Here is a 14,135-nt window from a genome sequence, read left to right as displayed (position 1 = left end):
CCTCTGCTTTCGGTTTTATGATTAGCTCTTGATGGCTCATGTATGTTATGTGGTACCGGTTATGGATCATTGAATCGTATTTTAGTTTATTATGATTAGTTTATACCCCTGTAGTGGTTCGTCATATTTGGATATATCCTTCACTGAGGCCTGTCCTATTCCTTCAGGCACCCAAATGAAGTCCAACTTCCTTATTCCATCTCAGTTGGCTCACGATCTCGGCACGTTTATAGATTCTTGGGGGCTTATGTCCATACCTTCTGCTATCTGCATCAGCAATCACCCGGGGATCCACCTTTCCGGTGTCAAGCAATAGTTTGATCATCTGTGTCTCGTGGGTTTTGGCTGCATAGTATAACGGAGTGCGTTTGGAATCGTCTTCTGCATCTGGGTCCGCTCCACCCTCAATAAGTAAGTTGGCTACAGAAACATGCCCATACCGAACTGCATAGAATAATGGGGTCCATCCTGTGTCATCTCCTGAGTGTGGATCCACTCTCCCGGTCTCGAGCAGTACTTTGACCATGTGTGCGTGTCCCGCCCTAGCCGCGTATAAAAGCGGCGTCAGACCGTTCTTATCCGTAGGATTGGCGTCGACTCTGCCCTCATTGATCAATGTCGATACGACAGCAGCTTGGCCTGCCATGATAGCTCTGAAAAGAGGCGTGTAACCATCAATGCCCACGGGGTCATGGCCAACTCTCGGGTCGCTGAGCAAGTGCTTCAAGATTTCCACATTGCCACATTCGGCAGCGTAAGAGAGAGGAGTACGCTTCTTCGCGTCTGCAAAATTCGGATAGCAACCCTTGTTTAACACCAGGAGGAGAGTATACATGTCTCCACTCTCCGTGGCATAAAAAATGGCTTCGCGACCATGGCCTTCATCTTCCAGCAGCGCTTGTAGCTTAATCAAGGTCTTGGCCACGGTTTGCCAACCCCTCGCGGCAGCAAGGTCAACTAGGTGCTCGTTTATGTCGTTGGGTTGTGTAACTTTAATGTCTCGCAACATCACAAGGGTGGAAACCAAATCGCCCTCTTTGATGGCAGCTTGTACTGTCTGCAGGACTGTGTCAAGTTGCACAGTATTACCGCTGTTGAGCAGGAGTGACCGGCTGTCTGTATCAAGGGTCAACCTCAAGGCCACATGGCCGTAAGTCTTTGCGACTTCAATAAATTTTGGTAGCTTGAGGTTAGTATACTGACGAATCGCCCATGATATGCCCTTGCAAGCCAAGATGCGATTCTCAGCAATACCAGTGAACAGCGCCCATCGATAAAGCTCGCATAATGTTTCTAGTACTTGTTCGTGCTCTTGCATTGTACTGCTCCCCGAGGCTTGATCGGAGTCCAGCGTTCGCAAATCGGGTTGTGGCTTCTCAGAACCTTCTGAGCTAGCAGATGCGCGTGCAAGCTCCAGCGATATCTGCCAGGTCCACTGAAGAAGTCCTTTAGCTCTTTGCCATTTCCGATTCTTTCTCAATCTGTCAGCCATCTCTATCACTTTGGGTAACCCCTTCTCAATGAGGAGATAGCTTTCCTAGACTCCTAAGAGCAGGTATGATGCACTGCATCGCATCCTCGGTGGATCCGAGCCCGCTTTCCGTGAAGGCATGGCATAGCAGTCCACGACTGCCCAGCCGTACGATCAGGGCCAGTTTGACGCATCAGTGTCAAGTGTATTTGGTTCATTACCACCTCATCGTCCAACTCACCGGGCACCGTTTTCTCGCCATTGAAAGCAACACAACATACTGGCCAGCAAATGGCCCGCACTTTTTGCCAAAGTTCTGCAATCATCACGGCATTGTCTGCCTTCGCATATAGGACTTTTGCGGTCTTCTCGATCCCGTCAGCCAAGATTAGGGCCTGCTCTCGTACCCGAACATATTTGAGTTCCCATATGCTGCTTCTCTGGGTTGGTTCGATGGGAGGGTCGAGCTCGGTACTTGAACCTTATTCCCATACATCTCATAGTTACAAGTCTCTTATCTTTCATTCTATCACCATAGCACTCCCTGTAAAAGCGCCATTTTTCTAGTACGCGGAGCGCAGCGGCGGACGAATCGTCTCATTTTCGTTCTTGATGGCAGAGATCCTGGATGACTCCCCACATAACAGGCACATTCTCACTGGTCTGACCCGTCGGACGCTTCTTGATAATAGAAAGACCCAATTCGGACAGCTTTTCGATGATATCTTCCATATCACTGTCAAGGGATCGGCCGGCAATGAGAACTTCAAAAGAGTTGATCGCCATGGTGGAGGCGAGCCAATCCAACTCATACCCTTCATATCTATCCGGATCAAAACCCATGAGATTGTCATGTTTGTGTAGACGCCTGGAACGGAGTGATGCCCGAATCCCGGACATAACCAGTGTGACCCCGAGCTGGACAACGGCAATGGATGAATGCGAAGCTCGGGAGCCAATGAACTGCAAGAGAAATCCGGCCATACTCAACACGACAGTGAGCCACACGCTCAGTGTATGGGTCGAATCGCCTGACTTTTACGACGTGATGTAATGCGTCAAAGGCGCTCTCTTATCACAGTGAGCGAATGAGCCAAAGACCTGGTCGCCGATAACTTGGTTGCCAGGCTGAATCCAGTAAAAAAACATCCGATTGCTATCCGGGCGCTTCCTGAAGATGCGCTCTTTCGTGCTCATTTCAATCAGACATGCGCAAAGAAACATTCCTATGGAGAGGAGTAGTGTCCCACTAGTGTAAACAGGGAATCCGTATCCAGGAACTACCAACCCGTCCTTATCCCATCGCAAGCAATAGGTGACCAAGCCAGCGTAAGCAAGTACGCCACACTGGACGAGCAAGCCAAATAGCGCGACGAACTTGAACATCCAGGGGGGAGGATGCTTGATCCCAACGTTGAGAGAGAGATTTGGGTTTGGTGCAAAACCCTCCGAGTCGTTGTCTGTATGACTGGTTTCCGCATCCCTAGATCTCCCCAAGGATTCTTTCACGGTTTTCATGTCTTCATACTAATGCGAGGCCCATGAAATCGGGCGATGCTCTTCCCACACTTTCTTCTTATTCAAATGTTCGCGGAATGTGTAGATTCCCGACTTGGCCGCGATTCTCTTGGTGCCTTCGTAGGTGTCGTAGAACTCTCCATCGCGAGAATTTTCCTCGAAAACCACTTTCAGAATCTTGGGGCGACCAAAGACTCTGGCAATGCCGCCGTTGTTGTGTTCCTGGTCACAGAGCATGTGTCGAAACGGTGTATGATGAGTTGTCAGGATGAGCATAGTGACCTTGCAGCTCCCGGTGCATCTGAGACCGTAAGATATAATGAAAATCGGATGAGAGTAGATGACTGACGAATGAGGAAGGAGTGAAGCTATCTACAAATCTGGCACGTGACGTCCCAAATGGAAAATGCCAAGTGAAGCGGGGTCTCTCGGATCGTAGCTCAGAGGGGAATTCGGGAGTCGATTATTCCGGACTAAACGACGTCTATATGGAGAGAACTAGTTTTAACGAAGAGGTATATTGCCTAACGAACGTATGTGCGTATACGCAGTTGATTAAGTGCTTGTCTATTTAAACGTGCGTACACGCTGGCCTATATCATCGGGCCGGCGGAACTTGCCTAATCGGTCCAACGTTATTCCTTAACACCATACGGCGATGGAACACTCTTAGTTAGTTCTAGTAAGCACTCTACGGCAGACTCAATACTACGTACATTCCTTACTGCGCGATACTGTCTCTACGGCCCACGGCTGTCATATGGCCTCGTACGGTAATCCGGAGAATCGGCACCGCTGCCCCGAAGCTTCCCCGTTTCACACCAAGATTTGTATTCACGTGCATCACATGACGCGAAGGACCGAGGTGCCTTTTGACACCATTTTTGGCGCTATGCAAAAGCCTCATAGAAAATGGAATGCTCAAGAATGGTGGCTCTTGTTGAACTAACGACCACTAATTTAGACACCCAGAATCCGGACAGAACACCTCGGGCAAACCCCCCAATCCAGCCAACAGACCCCCGATTTGCATTCCCTTGACGCGCTCGGCTTCATACTCTTTCCAGTCTGGATCAGTCTCTAGCGGCAGGAGACTACAATCCCTCAATGCCTCAATCGGCTGCACCGTCTTCCGTCCATCTTTCAAAACATACCGCCCAATTGCCGAAGCCAGGATATCCTCTTCCCGGGGCACTCCGCCCCTCTTCCCGGACTTTCTTCGGACAAAATAACTAACAACATACACCCATTTCTCATCCCAGCTTAACACTCTTGACCAAATCTCAACCTCCTGCAATGGCTGGATCTCCTTCCGGAACACGCAGCAGGTACTGCCCAACGCGATATTGAGATGTTTATTCCGTTTCGAGCGGTCATAATGCGAGGCTGATAGGACGAGCTTGAATAATCGACAGAGCAGTTGGGTACGGTTGACGTCGAGGTCGGTGAAGTAGGTGCTGTTGGACTTGTGGCCGTTATAGTCGCATTCCAGAGGGGCGGCGCGGGTGGTGGTGGTTAGATATTTGAACAGCGGCTTGGCATCATTCTTGCTGCTATGAACGGTCGGGGCAGTGGTCTGCTTGTAGATACCCCAGAGAACGCGGGCGTGCCATGCGCCAGGAAGGACTTTGAGATTGAAGAGGAGAAAAACGACGACCCCGAGGGCCAAGAGGAAGATCATCTTGCCATACAACAACCGTAGCAGGTGAAAATAAGATTGAAGGGCTATATGCCGGGCTGATATACCGCGAGATACCGCAGCCACGGAGTATATACCGGGAAGCATCTTGACCCAAAATTGGGTTTAGGGCTGTTTCAATTTTAAAACACGCCATCTAAGATCAACAACGGGCAAAAGGCCGAAAATGACATTAAACTATAATACACGGCCGAAGCCTATTCCAATTAAAAGTATTCCAGTGCCAAACCCTATTCTACAATCTCAAACTTGATCGCCGAATCCCCAAACACTCCTTTCCAATCCTCATACAACCCCCGCAATCCGTCAATGTACTTTTCTTGCAGAGAGTCGACATATTTTTCGTCCTGCTCAAAGCGCTGCTGCACTACCGGAATTGCTTCCCCAACGACAACTCTTACCGGCTTGCGATACGGAATAAACATCCCAAACCGTCCGGTCGAGAACGACACGGGATGCCCCACAAAGCCCTCCCAAATCTTCGCGATCCCTTTTTTGAGCAGAGATGAGTTGACATCCACGGGCGAAAAGAGTTCATTCTCTCCGAATGCGATCACGGGGACTAGATCAGCACCAGTTTCAACAGCGACACGGATGAACCCCTTTCGAATGCGGATTACGATTCCCATCGTGCCTGGCTTGGCGATCGCATATTCTCGACTTCCCCCGACGGTGATGGTAATCGCGCGACCCATGCCTCGTCCGTCGTGACCCCCGCGGATGAGATGTTTCACGCAGGAGCCGCGGGAAACACCACCTAGTCCAGAAGCAAGCAGATACTCTCTAAGCAGCGGAGTGAAAAACGCCGTATCCTTCATGAGCAATGTATTCGTGATTCCCGGGAACAGGTACGAGAAGCCCGCTGCATCAGACGCGAGCACGCCAATGGCCCCGCGCAGAGCAACACCATGCGGATGATATCCGAAAATGTACTTTTTCTGCGGGGACAGCGGTGCAGTGCGGTACAGGGTAAGCGGGAAATAGGAGCTGTAGAGCTCCCACACCCAAGAGGTGCGGAAAGAGTCACTGCGGAGCGAGAGAGTGCCGGTTGTGTGGGCTTTGGCGAAGAATTTGATGTATATGGTGTACAGCAGAGCAAAGAGTCGGATTCGGGGAATCAGAAGGGCGGCGTAGGCAAGAGTTGGGAGGACAAACAAGGCGTTGCAGAGGAGGGAGACCATGAGGGTTTCTACCATGCCTTTCGCGAAGGATCTGCTCTTGTTAGACGGAAGATACAGGATGAGTGAAGATGGCGGGATACTTACTTGGATGGTTTCGCCTGTGACGGAACCGTTTCGAGCGTCTTTCCAGCACCATTGCTGATCTGAGCGACCTCGTTATCCTCGAACTGAGGCATATTCATATTCATTCGCTCAGGATTCTCCAACAACTCAACCAGCTTATCAGCACCAACAACCCGTCCAGGAATACGACACTTCTCCTGGAGAACAGCAGCCTTCTCCCAATACGAGTCATTCCCCATGACTTTAAGTAGCGCCTGACTCAACTCCTTACCACTGACATCCGGCGCCCGGGTTTTATTCCCATAAACCCCGATCCCAATCCACTCCGCACGCGCAGCATTCTCATAACAATCTTGCCACGCCGGGAGAATCACATGCGGGACGCCGTTCTGAATAGCCTCGTACCATGAGTTCGCACCACCGTGGTGAACAGAGCAGACGATGTTACCCGTTTCCAGCATAGCCATGGGCTCAACCTGGAACCAATCACGGATGCGCACGCGATCTGCGTCGCATTCTGCCTTCAGCGGTTCGATGGCGGAGGCGTACACATCGCCTTGGTCGTAGGGATGCTTGGGAAGCTTCCAGAGGATCTGAGTGGATGGATCGGACCAGCGATCGAGGAATGTCTTGAGACCGGTTGCGAGCTCGCGGGCCACATTGGGGTCTGGCGCGTACAACGTCCCGAGGTTCACGAGGACAGTCGGTGCCTTCTGCAACCACCGGTCCATTTCGGGATCTTGGTCTTTGACAGATGCAACGGGGAGAAGGATGGGGCCGCACGGAATTACGTTGTCTGGCACGTCCATTGGCCAGTCGAGTTCTTTCAATGCCGGAGAGAGATGGATGCGGTCTGGGCGCCATGCATCGGCGAATGGAAAGCGGCCTTTGATCTTGTGCTTGATGCGCCACTCGCGAATCTCGCGACGACGGCCGCTGCCGTGGTACATTTTTGCTGTTTTGAGGAGGGCATGTGCGTTTGCTGGGATGAGGTGGAGGGGGAGGGGGTATGGGAAGCCGGTTCCGGGTCTACCAACTCATTAGCATGTGTCTTTTGAAACTGAAGCAAAGAAAACGGGAACTCACAAAGGATACTTCCACAAGGGCGACGAATATTTCTGCAACCCGAGCACAATATGGCTAAGCGAGGTGGTATTCATAAGCACCGCGGTATGTCCAGTGTTGCACGCCGCATCGCGTCCCTGCAAGAAGAAAAAATCGCACACCACAATATCTGGTTGCACGATCTTGACGACCTCCACACAGCCCTCATAGACATCGATATACTCTTCCTCATTCCATCCCCAGATATCCTCGATCAAGGACTGGAAACCCAGGACAGCTCCTGTGGCACCCGGGGGATGAAATGCCCCGCGCTTGCCGGTGCGGAGGAACACATCTGTATTAGAGGGCCCACGAATGGGATGGAAATGAATGCGAGAGTCGAATGAGCTATCGTAGAGAGGAGCGTTGTCGTGGAGGAGTTTGTTCACGCGACGTTCGAGGGCTGGGAAGGAGGCGATGTGGATGTCGATATTGCCTCGGAGGAGGAGTTCATGAGATAGCGCAAGAATGATGTTTGTTTGGCCGTGTTCGCTGTTGGCCAGGAAGAGGATTTTCTTCATATTGAGCGGATTAACACCTATTCAGGTATATAGTGCGTGAAGTAGATGGTTTAATCCATAGGATGGAGAATCTACGACTTATATGTAGTACTCCGGTAGACAACCACGGAGGCATAAAAATGGACAAGGACAATCAAACAATCGCCCGACAATTCAGACAATTCAGATAGATCTACTGGCTTAATCAAACTCTGAATCGAATCTGAAAAATGCATCGGAGCCAAATTTGAGACAGTTGAAACTGCGCTAATTTCCGGCATCCCAACTCGGAAGTTCAACAGAGCCCTCTAAACTATGCCAGGTGATAAATAGATTCGTTCGTACAGCATGGACATCAGCATTGAATCAAGAGTCAAACAAGTGTCACTATGATTGCTGCTATTATCTTGGTATGCTTGTCCTTGTTCGTCTGCCTTGGTGATACTAACATGCTACGGTAGATCCCATGCTTGGTCCTGTTGGGCTGTGCGCTCACGCCAAAGGCCCCTACTATGAAGGGTGTCCCTGGTAGCTGGACTGATCTTCTTCTTGCTGGTGTGAGTACTCAAGTCCCTCCATCATGAGCCATACTGATTTCAACAGTTCGGTACCAAATTCTCCTTCCTTCGCGGCCGCAGCGCCCACAAGTTCAACGACTTGCACTTGAAATACGGTATGTTCCGTTCACCAAGAGCTTAGTATCAGAATGTATACTAATTTTGTAGGAAAAATTGCCCGCTTCGCCCCCGGTCAAGCGACAACAAACACCGTCAAAGCCCTTCGAAACATCTACGCCTCCGTCGGCAAAGGCAGCGTCTTCCTCAAATCCCCCTTCTACAAAGGCATCTCCCGCCGCAACATCTTCACAGCTCAAGACCCAGCATACCACGCCACCGTGCGCAAGTTGTTCAGTCCATCTTTGAGCCCGGGCAGCGTCCAAGCGCACGACGGCGTCATCCGAGACTGCGTGCTCCGTTTGCACGATGCCCTGAAAGTTAGACTCCAGCGCAATGACACGCTCGTCCTGAACGACCTGTACTATTGTCATGCGGTGGATACCGTCTCCGAAGTGCTTCTCGGTAAATCGCTGGGCTGTCTGAACCGAGGACGGCCCTACTTCTGGACTGAGCAACTGCCGCGAATCTTCTTCTGGGCTACTATAAGGGACCAATTCCAGGGCTCAGGAGTGCCCACGGTGATCAAGTGGCTTCTGCGCAGATTTCTTCGCAAGGGTATCCGAACGAGGGCCGAAGATGCCCGCATGCGTCTGATTAACGAGTATGTTCTCTCTGTTTTTAACTTTAGGCTAGTGACAATTGCTAATGGAATAGACAACTCCGGGCCGAACACACGAGGCGGGACATGATGGTCGAAATCATGGAACGAGCACCCACCACCGATTTGCCCGAGACCGAAATTGCTGAAAACTTTTCCGCAATTATGTTGGCTGGCTTCCACACGACCCAGAATGCGCTTTGTGCGGCGATCTACTTTGTCCTGACCCATCCCGAGGCCCATGCCAAATTGAAGGCAGAGTTGGACAGTGTCTACTCCGCCCCGAAGGACATTGATGGGCAGGTGCAGAAGCTTCCGTACCTTAATGCGGTAATCACTGAGGCTATGCGGTTGTATCCACCCGTGCCGGTGGGAGGACCCCGTGTGTCGCCCGGAGCATATGTGGATGGCACCTACATCCCGGCCGGAGTAAGTCCCCCAACATTTCCAGAAACGAAACCCCTTACTAACTTTGACAGACTGAAATCTGCAGCTCACTGTTCGCCCTTCACCACAACCCCGAATACTTCAACGCCCCATACGAGTTCATCCCCGAGCGCTGGACAGACCCCAGCAACACTGACCGCAAAGAAGGAGTGCAGGCATTCCTGGTCGGTAGCCGGTCTTGCGTTGCCAAGTATTTTGCGATGCAGATGATGCAGTTTTCGCTGGGTGCGTTCTTCCTGGAGTTTGATGGCCAGTATGTGGGCCGCGTCAAGGATTGGCAGCGACAGAGCGAGTGCTATGCCTTCTGGGAGGTTCCTGACCTGCGGGTCAAGATGAGTACACGGGAGTAACTATTGGAATAGCGTATTTAGTTTTCTGTCTTGTTTTTGTGTTGTTTCCTCTTCTTGTACATCGTTACCTATTGCGTATATACTCCGGCAGATAGAATGATAGCCCACCTATTTTTTATTCCTAAGTTTATTCCTTAAGTTTATTCCACCCGATCGGTCAAGCACATGAATTTAAACGAACTATTAACTACCGAACGTCAAACAATAAGCGCTCGGAGTTCCCTACGTTCTGACCAAAAAATGTGACAGCCGGCGAGCTTTTAGGTTAGGGCTGAGTCTCAATTTTGGGTCGTTTCAGGTGTCCACTTTCCGCGGCGCCCTTAATATTGCATCAAACTAGTCCTCCAGACTATATTCCGCACTGTATAACATTGTTTTAACATTGCTTCTATTTACTCGTTCTACCTGTATATTCTAATTCTGACTCCAACAATGTCCTAATCATGGCAATATCCCTCTCCCACCACGAGAAGGACATCCTCGCCCGCCAACTCGCCAACCCTCCTGCCCAGAAAATCGGCTTCTTTTCGCTCTATCGTTATGCCTCAAAGTGCGATCTTGTCGTGCTGGCTATTGCCAGTCTCGCCGCTATCGTCGGCGGTGCTGCACTCCCTGTTTTCACCGTACTGTTCGGACAGTTGACCTCGAGTTTTCGCAAAATCGCCATTAATGCAATCACCTTTGAGCACTTTAACCAAGAACTCACAGATAACGTATTTTATTTTATCATCCTTGGAGCCGGCGAGCTCGCAACAATTGCCATAGCTACGATCGGGTTTATCTACACCGGCGACCATGTCGTGCAGAAGATCCGAATCGAATACCTGCGTGCTATCCTCCGCCAGAATATCGCTTTCTTCGACTTGATCGGTTCTGGAGAGATTACCACGCGAATTACGGCTGATACAAACTTGATCCAAGACGGTATTTCGGAAAAGGTCGCGCTGGTGTTGACCGGGTTGTCTACGTTCGTGACTGCGTTTATCATCGCATACATCAAATACTGGAAACTGGCGCTCGTCTGTACTGCTACACTCCTGGCACTGCTGGTTATCATGGGTGTAGGTTCAACCGGTATGCTCATATTCACAAAACGCGCACTCGAAAGCTCCGGTCGCAGCGGTAGTTTGGCCGAGGAGATTCTCGATGCTATGCGGACAGTAGTCGCGTTCGATGCACAGGAGACACTCGCGAAGAAATACGAGTCTTTGCTCAAGGAATCGGAGAATCCGGGCAAAAAGGCACAGATTGCTTTCGCCCTGATGGTGGGAGGCCTGTTCTGCGTTATGTATCTCAACTACGGTCTGGGATTTTGGATGGGGTCAAAGTTTCTGGTCGATGATGACGATGGTGTTCAGGTCGGGGATATTCTCACTATCCTCATGGCTATCATCCTCGGTTCCTATAATCTGGGCAATGTCGCGCCTAACAGTCAGGCGCTGGGTAATGCCGTCGCGGCTGCTTCGAAGCTCTACAGCACCATCGATCGCGAGTCGCCCATCGATCCATCTTCTGATGAAGGCGAGAGACTCGACAAAGCTCAAGGGAATATTTTCCTGCACCGCGTCAGCCATGTATATCCCTCCCGTCCTGAAGTCCTGGTAATGGACGACATGACACTTTCCATTCCCGCCGGACAAACAACAGCTTTCGTTGGACCCTCTGGATCCGGAAAGAGTACCATCATCGGATTGCTGGAGCGGTTCTACAGTCCCATCTCCGGAAAGGTCTTCCTCGACGGCCACGATATCCAGACGCTGAATCTTCGCTGGCTAAGGCAGCAAATTTCTCTGGTCGGCCAGGAACCTCGCCTCTTTGCTACAACCATCTACGATAATATCCGCTTCGGGCTACTGGGATCGCAATGGGAGCACGAATCCGAGGAAGACATTCAACACCGTATCGAGGATGCCGCTCGTATGGCCAATGCGCATGAATTCATTATGAACCTCCCGGAACAGTATCAGACAAATCTTGGTTCTGGTGGTTGTTCGTTGTCTGGTGGACAAAAGCAGCGTATTGCCATCGCTCGGGCTGTGGTCAAGGATCCGCAGATCTTGCTCCTAGATGAGGCTACTTCAGCTCTCGACACCAAGTCCGAAGGTATTGTGCAAGCGGCACTGGATCGTGCAGCTGAGGGCCGTACGACAATTGTCATTGCGCATCGATTGTCGACTATTAAAAATGCGCATAACATCGCCGTCCTTGTAAACGGGCAAATTGTCGAGCAGGGCTCGCACAAGGCACTCGTTGATTTACAAGGTGTCTATCTCGATCTAGTCCAAGCTCAGCGCATAGAAGAGATCCGGCAGTCGATGCATCTCGAAAAAATGACCTTCCTCTTCGACGCGGATTCGGTCAGAGACATGTGCTCATCTGACTCGGACTGCTATTCTTACCATTCAAGTCTTGATGAGAAGAAGCCGCGGGTCCGACATTCAATGCTCCCCGATCTATACCCAGAACCATCGCCACCGTCCACCCCGGAGCCAAAGCAATTACCCTGCTACTCCCTTTCGGAACTGATAAAGTTCATCGCCAACTTCAATCGCCCCGAATGGCCCATCATGAGTATTGGTCTCCTCGCCTCGATCGCAGCCGGCGGCATCCAGCCATCGCAAGCCGTATTGTTCGCCAAAGCCGTTACCACCCTGACTCTGCCGTCGACGGAATATGGCAAGCTGCGCCACGACGCCAACTTCTGGTCTCTTATGTTCCTGGCTGTTGGTATTGCCACATTCCTCTTGTACAGTATCCAGGGGACATCATTTGCGTATTCTTCAGAGAAGATGATTTATCGCGCGCGCACAGCGGCATTCCGCGCGCTGCTGAGACAGGACATTGCCTTCTTCGACCGCGAGGAAAATTCTACCGGGGCGTTGACCACGTCGCTATCAGCTGAGATCAAGCACCTCACTGGTATCAGCGGTGTTACGTTGGGTACATTGCTGATCGTGACCATCAACCTCATCGCCTCGCTAACAGTGGCACTTATCATGGGCTGGAAACTGGCTCTTGTCTGCATCTCCGCCGTCCCTGTCCTCCTCGCTTGCGGATTTCTCCGAGTCTGGCTACTCGACAAGCTGCAAACCCGCGCGAAAAAGGCATACCAGGCCTCTGCAAGTTCAGCCTGCGAAGCTGCCTCGGCCATCCGCACTGTCGCCTCATTGACCATGGAGACGGAGGTGCTGGCATCCTACCGGAAACAACTGCAAGCTCAGCTCCGCGCGGATATCATCCCAATTATCAAATCGTCAGTGTTGTACGGAGCATCCCAGGCATTGCCATTCTTCTGCATGGCGCTGGGGTTCTGGTACGGTGGACGCCTGTTGGGACGCCACGAGTACTCACTATTCACCTTTTACGTCTGCTTCAGCGAGGTTATTTTCGGTTCTCAAGCGGCGGGGACTGTATTCTCCCATGCTCCGGATATGGGCAAGGCGAAGAACGCGGCGACTGAGTTCAAGCGTCTCTTCGACTCGAGACCGGTTACTGTGAAGCAGAAGGAGAAGAAGCAGGATCAGCCCGTTACATCTATGAAGGGTGCTATTGAATTTCGCGACGTCTCATTTACCTACCCCACCCGCCCTGAACAACCTATTTTGCGAAATTTGAACTTGACGGTAAAACCAGGCCAATATGTCGCTCTGGTCGGAGCAAGTGGTAGCGGGAAGAGCACAACCATTGCCATGCTCGAGCGATTCTATGACGCGGTCTCCGGGCAGGTCTGCGTTGATGGCCGGGACATCACCCGTCTGGACCTGGGATCATACCGCAGCTTCCTAGCGCTGGTCAGTCAGGAGCCTGCATTGTTCCAAGGCACAATCCGAGAGAACATTCTTTTGGGCCGATGCGGCGACGAATATGTATCAGACAAAATGGTAGTCCAAGCGTGCAAGGACGCGAATATCTACGACTTTATCATCTCACTTCCGTACGTCCCCTCCCATATACCCTACCTTCATATTAAATACTAACGACAACGTCAACAGACAATCCTTCGACACCCCCGTCGGCAACAAAGGCATGATGCTCTCCGGCGGCCAAAAGCAACGCCTCGCCATCGCCCGCGCCCTCATCCGCGACCCTAAAATCCTCCTCCTCGACGAAGCCACCTCAGCCCTCGACTCTGAATCCGAGAAAGTCGTGCAGGCGGCGCTGGACGCTGCTGCCCGTGGACGGACGACGATTGCCGTTGCGCATCGGCTGAGTAGCATTCAGCGCGCGGATGTGATATATGTTCTTGAAAAGGGGGAGATTGTTGAGTTGGGAACGCATAAGGAGTTGATGAGGAGGGGTGGGAGGTATTGCGAGTTGGTGAATTTGCAGAGTTTGGGGTGATTCACTGTATTATAGACTGACTGTATAGTAATAATAGACTGTGTATATTTTTTTGATAGTTCTTTTCTAGCAGCTCTCTTCATCCTTTTACCCATTGCCTCTTCGTCTCTTCTTATTCCCTACCTATCAGCCAACACAGAATCCTTTCCCGCCCTATATTGAAGTTGATATTTATCTCTATAATCC

The 14,135-nt window shown here is 51.2% G+C and overlaps 6 protein-coding genes across 6 annotated transcripts; 2 read left to right on the top strand and 4 right to left on the bottom strand.

The window, feature by feature from the left end:
• Positions 1-505: 505 nt before the first annotated feature.
• On the bottom strand, positions 506-841 carry ASPGLDRAFT_87038 (ankyrin repeat domain-containing protein; the record flags this gene model as incomplete). Its single annotated transcript, XM_022550410.1, has 1 exon — positions 506-841. A coding segment is annotated over one exon (336 nt), but the record flags the coding sequence as incomplete, so codon positions are not given.
• A 1,227-nt stretch (positions 842-2,068) lies between these two features.
• ASPGLDRAFT_33671 (uncharacterized protein) lies at positions 2,069-3,265 on the bottom strand (the record flags this gene model as incomplete). The annotated part of the gene is made up of 3 exons (XM_022544343.1): positions 2,069-2,456; positions 2,514-2,939; positions 3,000-3,265. 3 exons carry the CDS (start codon positions 3,263-3,265, stop codon positions 2,069-2,071), a joined length of 1,080 nt encoding a protein of 359 aa, XP_022403477.1.
• Positions 3,266-4,070: 805 nt separating this feature from the next.
• ASPGLDRAFT_89110 (acyl-CoA thioesterase) lies at positions 4,071-4,643 on the bottom strand (the record flags this gene model as incomplete). The annotated part of the gene is made up of 1 exon (XM_022550456.1): positions 4,071-4,643. A coding segment is annotated over one exon (573 nt), but the record flags the coding sequence as incomplete, so codon positions are not given.
• A 275-nt stretch (positions 4,644-4,918) lies between these two features.
• On the bottom strand, positions 4,919-7,735 carry ASPGLDRAFT_167338 (Diacylglycerol acyltransferase family; the record flags this gene model as incomplete). The annotated part of the gene is made up of 3 exons (XM_022542640.1): positions 7,019-7,735; positions 5,954-6,961; positions 4,919-5,903 (listed from the first exon to the last, which is right to left on the bottom strand). Exons 1-3 carry the CDS (start codon positions 7,555-7,557, stop codon positions 4,919-4,921), a joined length of 2,532 nt encoding a protein of 843 aa, XP_022403475.1. The 5' UTR covers positions 7,558-7,735.
• A 190-nt stretch (positions 7,736-7,925) lies between these two features.
• On the top strand, positions 7,926-9,608 carry ASPGLDRAFT_33668 (uncharacterized protein; the record flags this gene model as incomplete). Its single annotated transcript, XM_022544342.1, has 6 exons — positions 7,926-7,946; positions 7,998-8,093; positions 8,140-8,209; positions 8,262-8,814; positions 8,868-9,240; positions 9,291-9,608. 6 exons carry the CDS (start codon positions 7,926-7,928, stop codon positions 9,606-9,608), a joined length of 1,431 nt encoding a protein of 476 aa, XP_022403474.1.
• A 443-nt stretch (positions 9,609-10,051) lies between these two features.
• Positions 10,052-13,949, top strand: ASPGLDRAFT_64986 (putative ABC multidrug transporter; the record flags this gene model as incomplete). Its single annotated transcript, XM_022548844.1, has 2 exons — positions 10,052-13,542; positions 13,601-13,949. The coding sequence occupies 2 exons, from the start codon at positions 10,052-10,054 to the stop codon at positions 13,947-13,949; spliced, it is 3,840 nt and encodes a 1,279-aa protein (XP_022403473.1).
• Between the last annotated feature and the right edge of the window lie 186 nt (positions 13,950-14,135).

Source organism: Aspergillus glaucus, assembly GCF_001890805.1.
Source record: "Aspergillus glaucus CBS 516.65 unplaced genomic scaffold ASPGLscaffold_5, whole genome shotgun sequence".
Classification (NCBI taxonomy): Eukaryota; Fungi; Ascomycota; class Eurotiomycetes; order Eurotiales; family Aspergillaceae; genus Aspergillus; species Aspergillus glaucus.
Note: the sequence above shows the minus strand (reverse complement) of the source record. Positions and strands in the feature narration are given on the sequence as shown.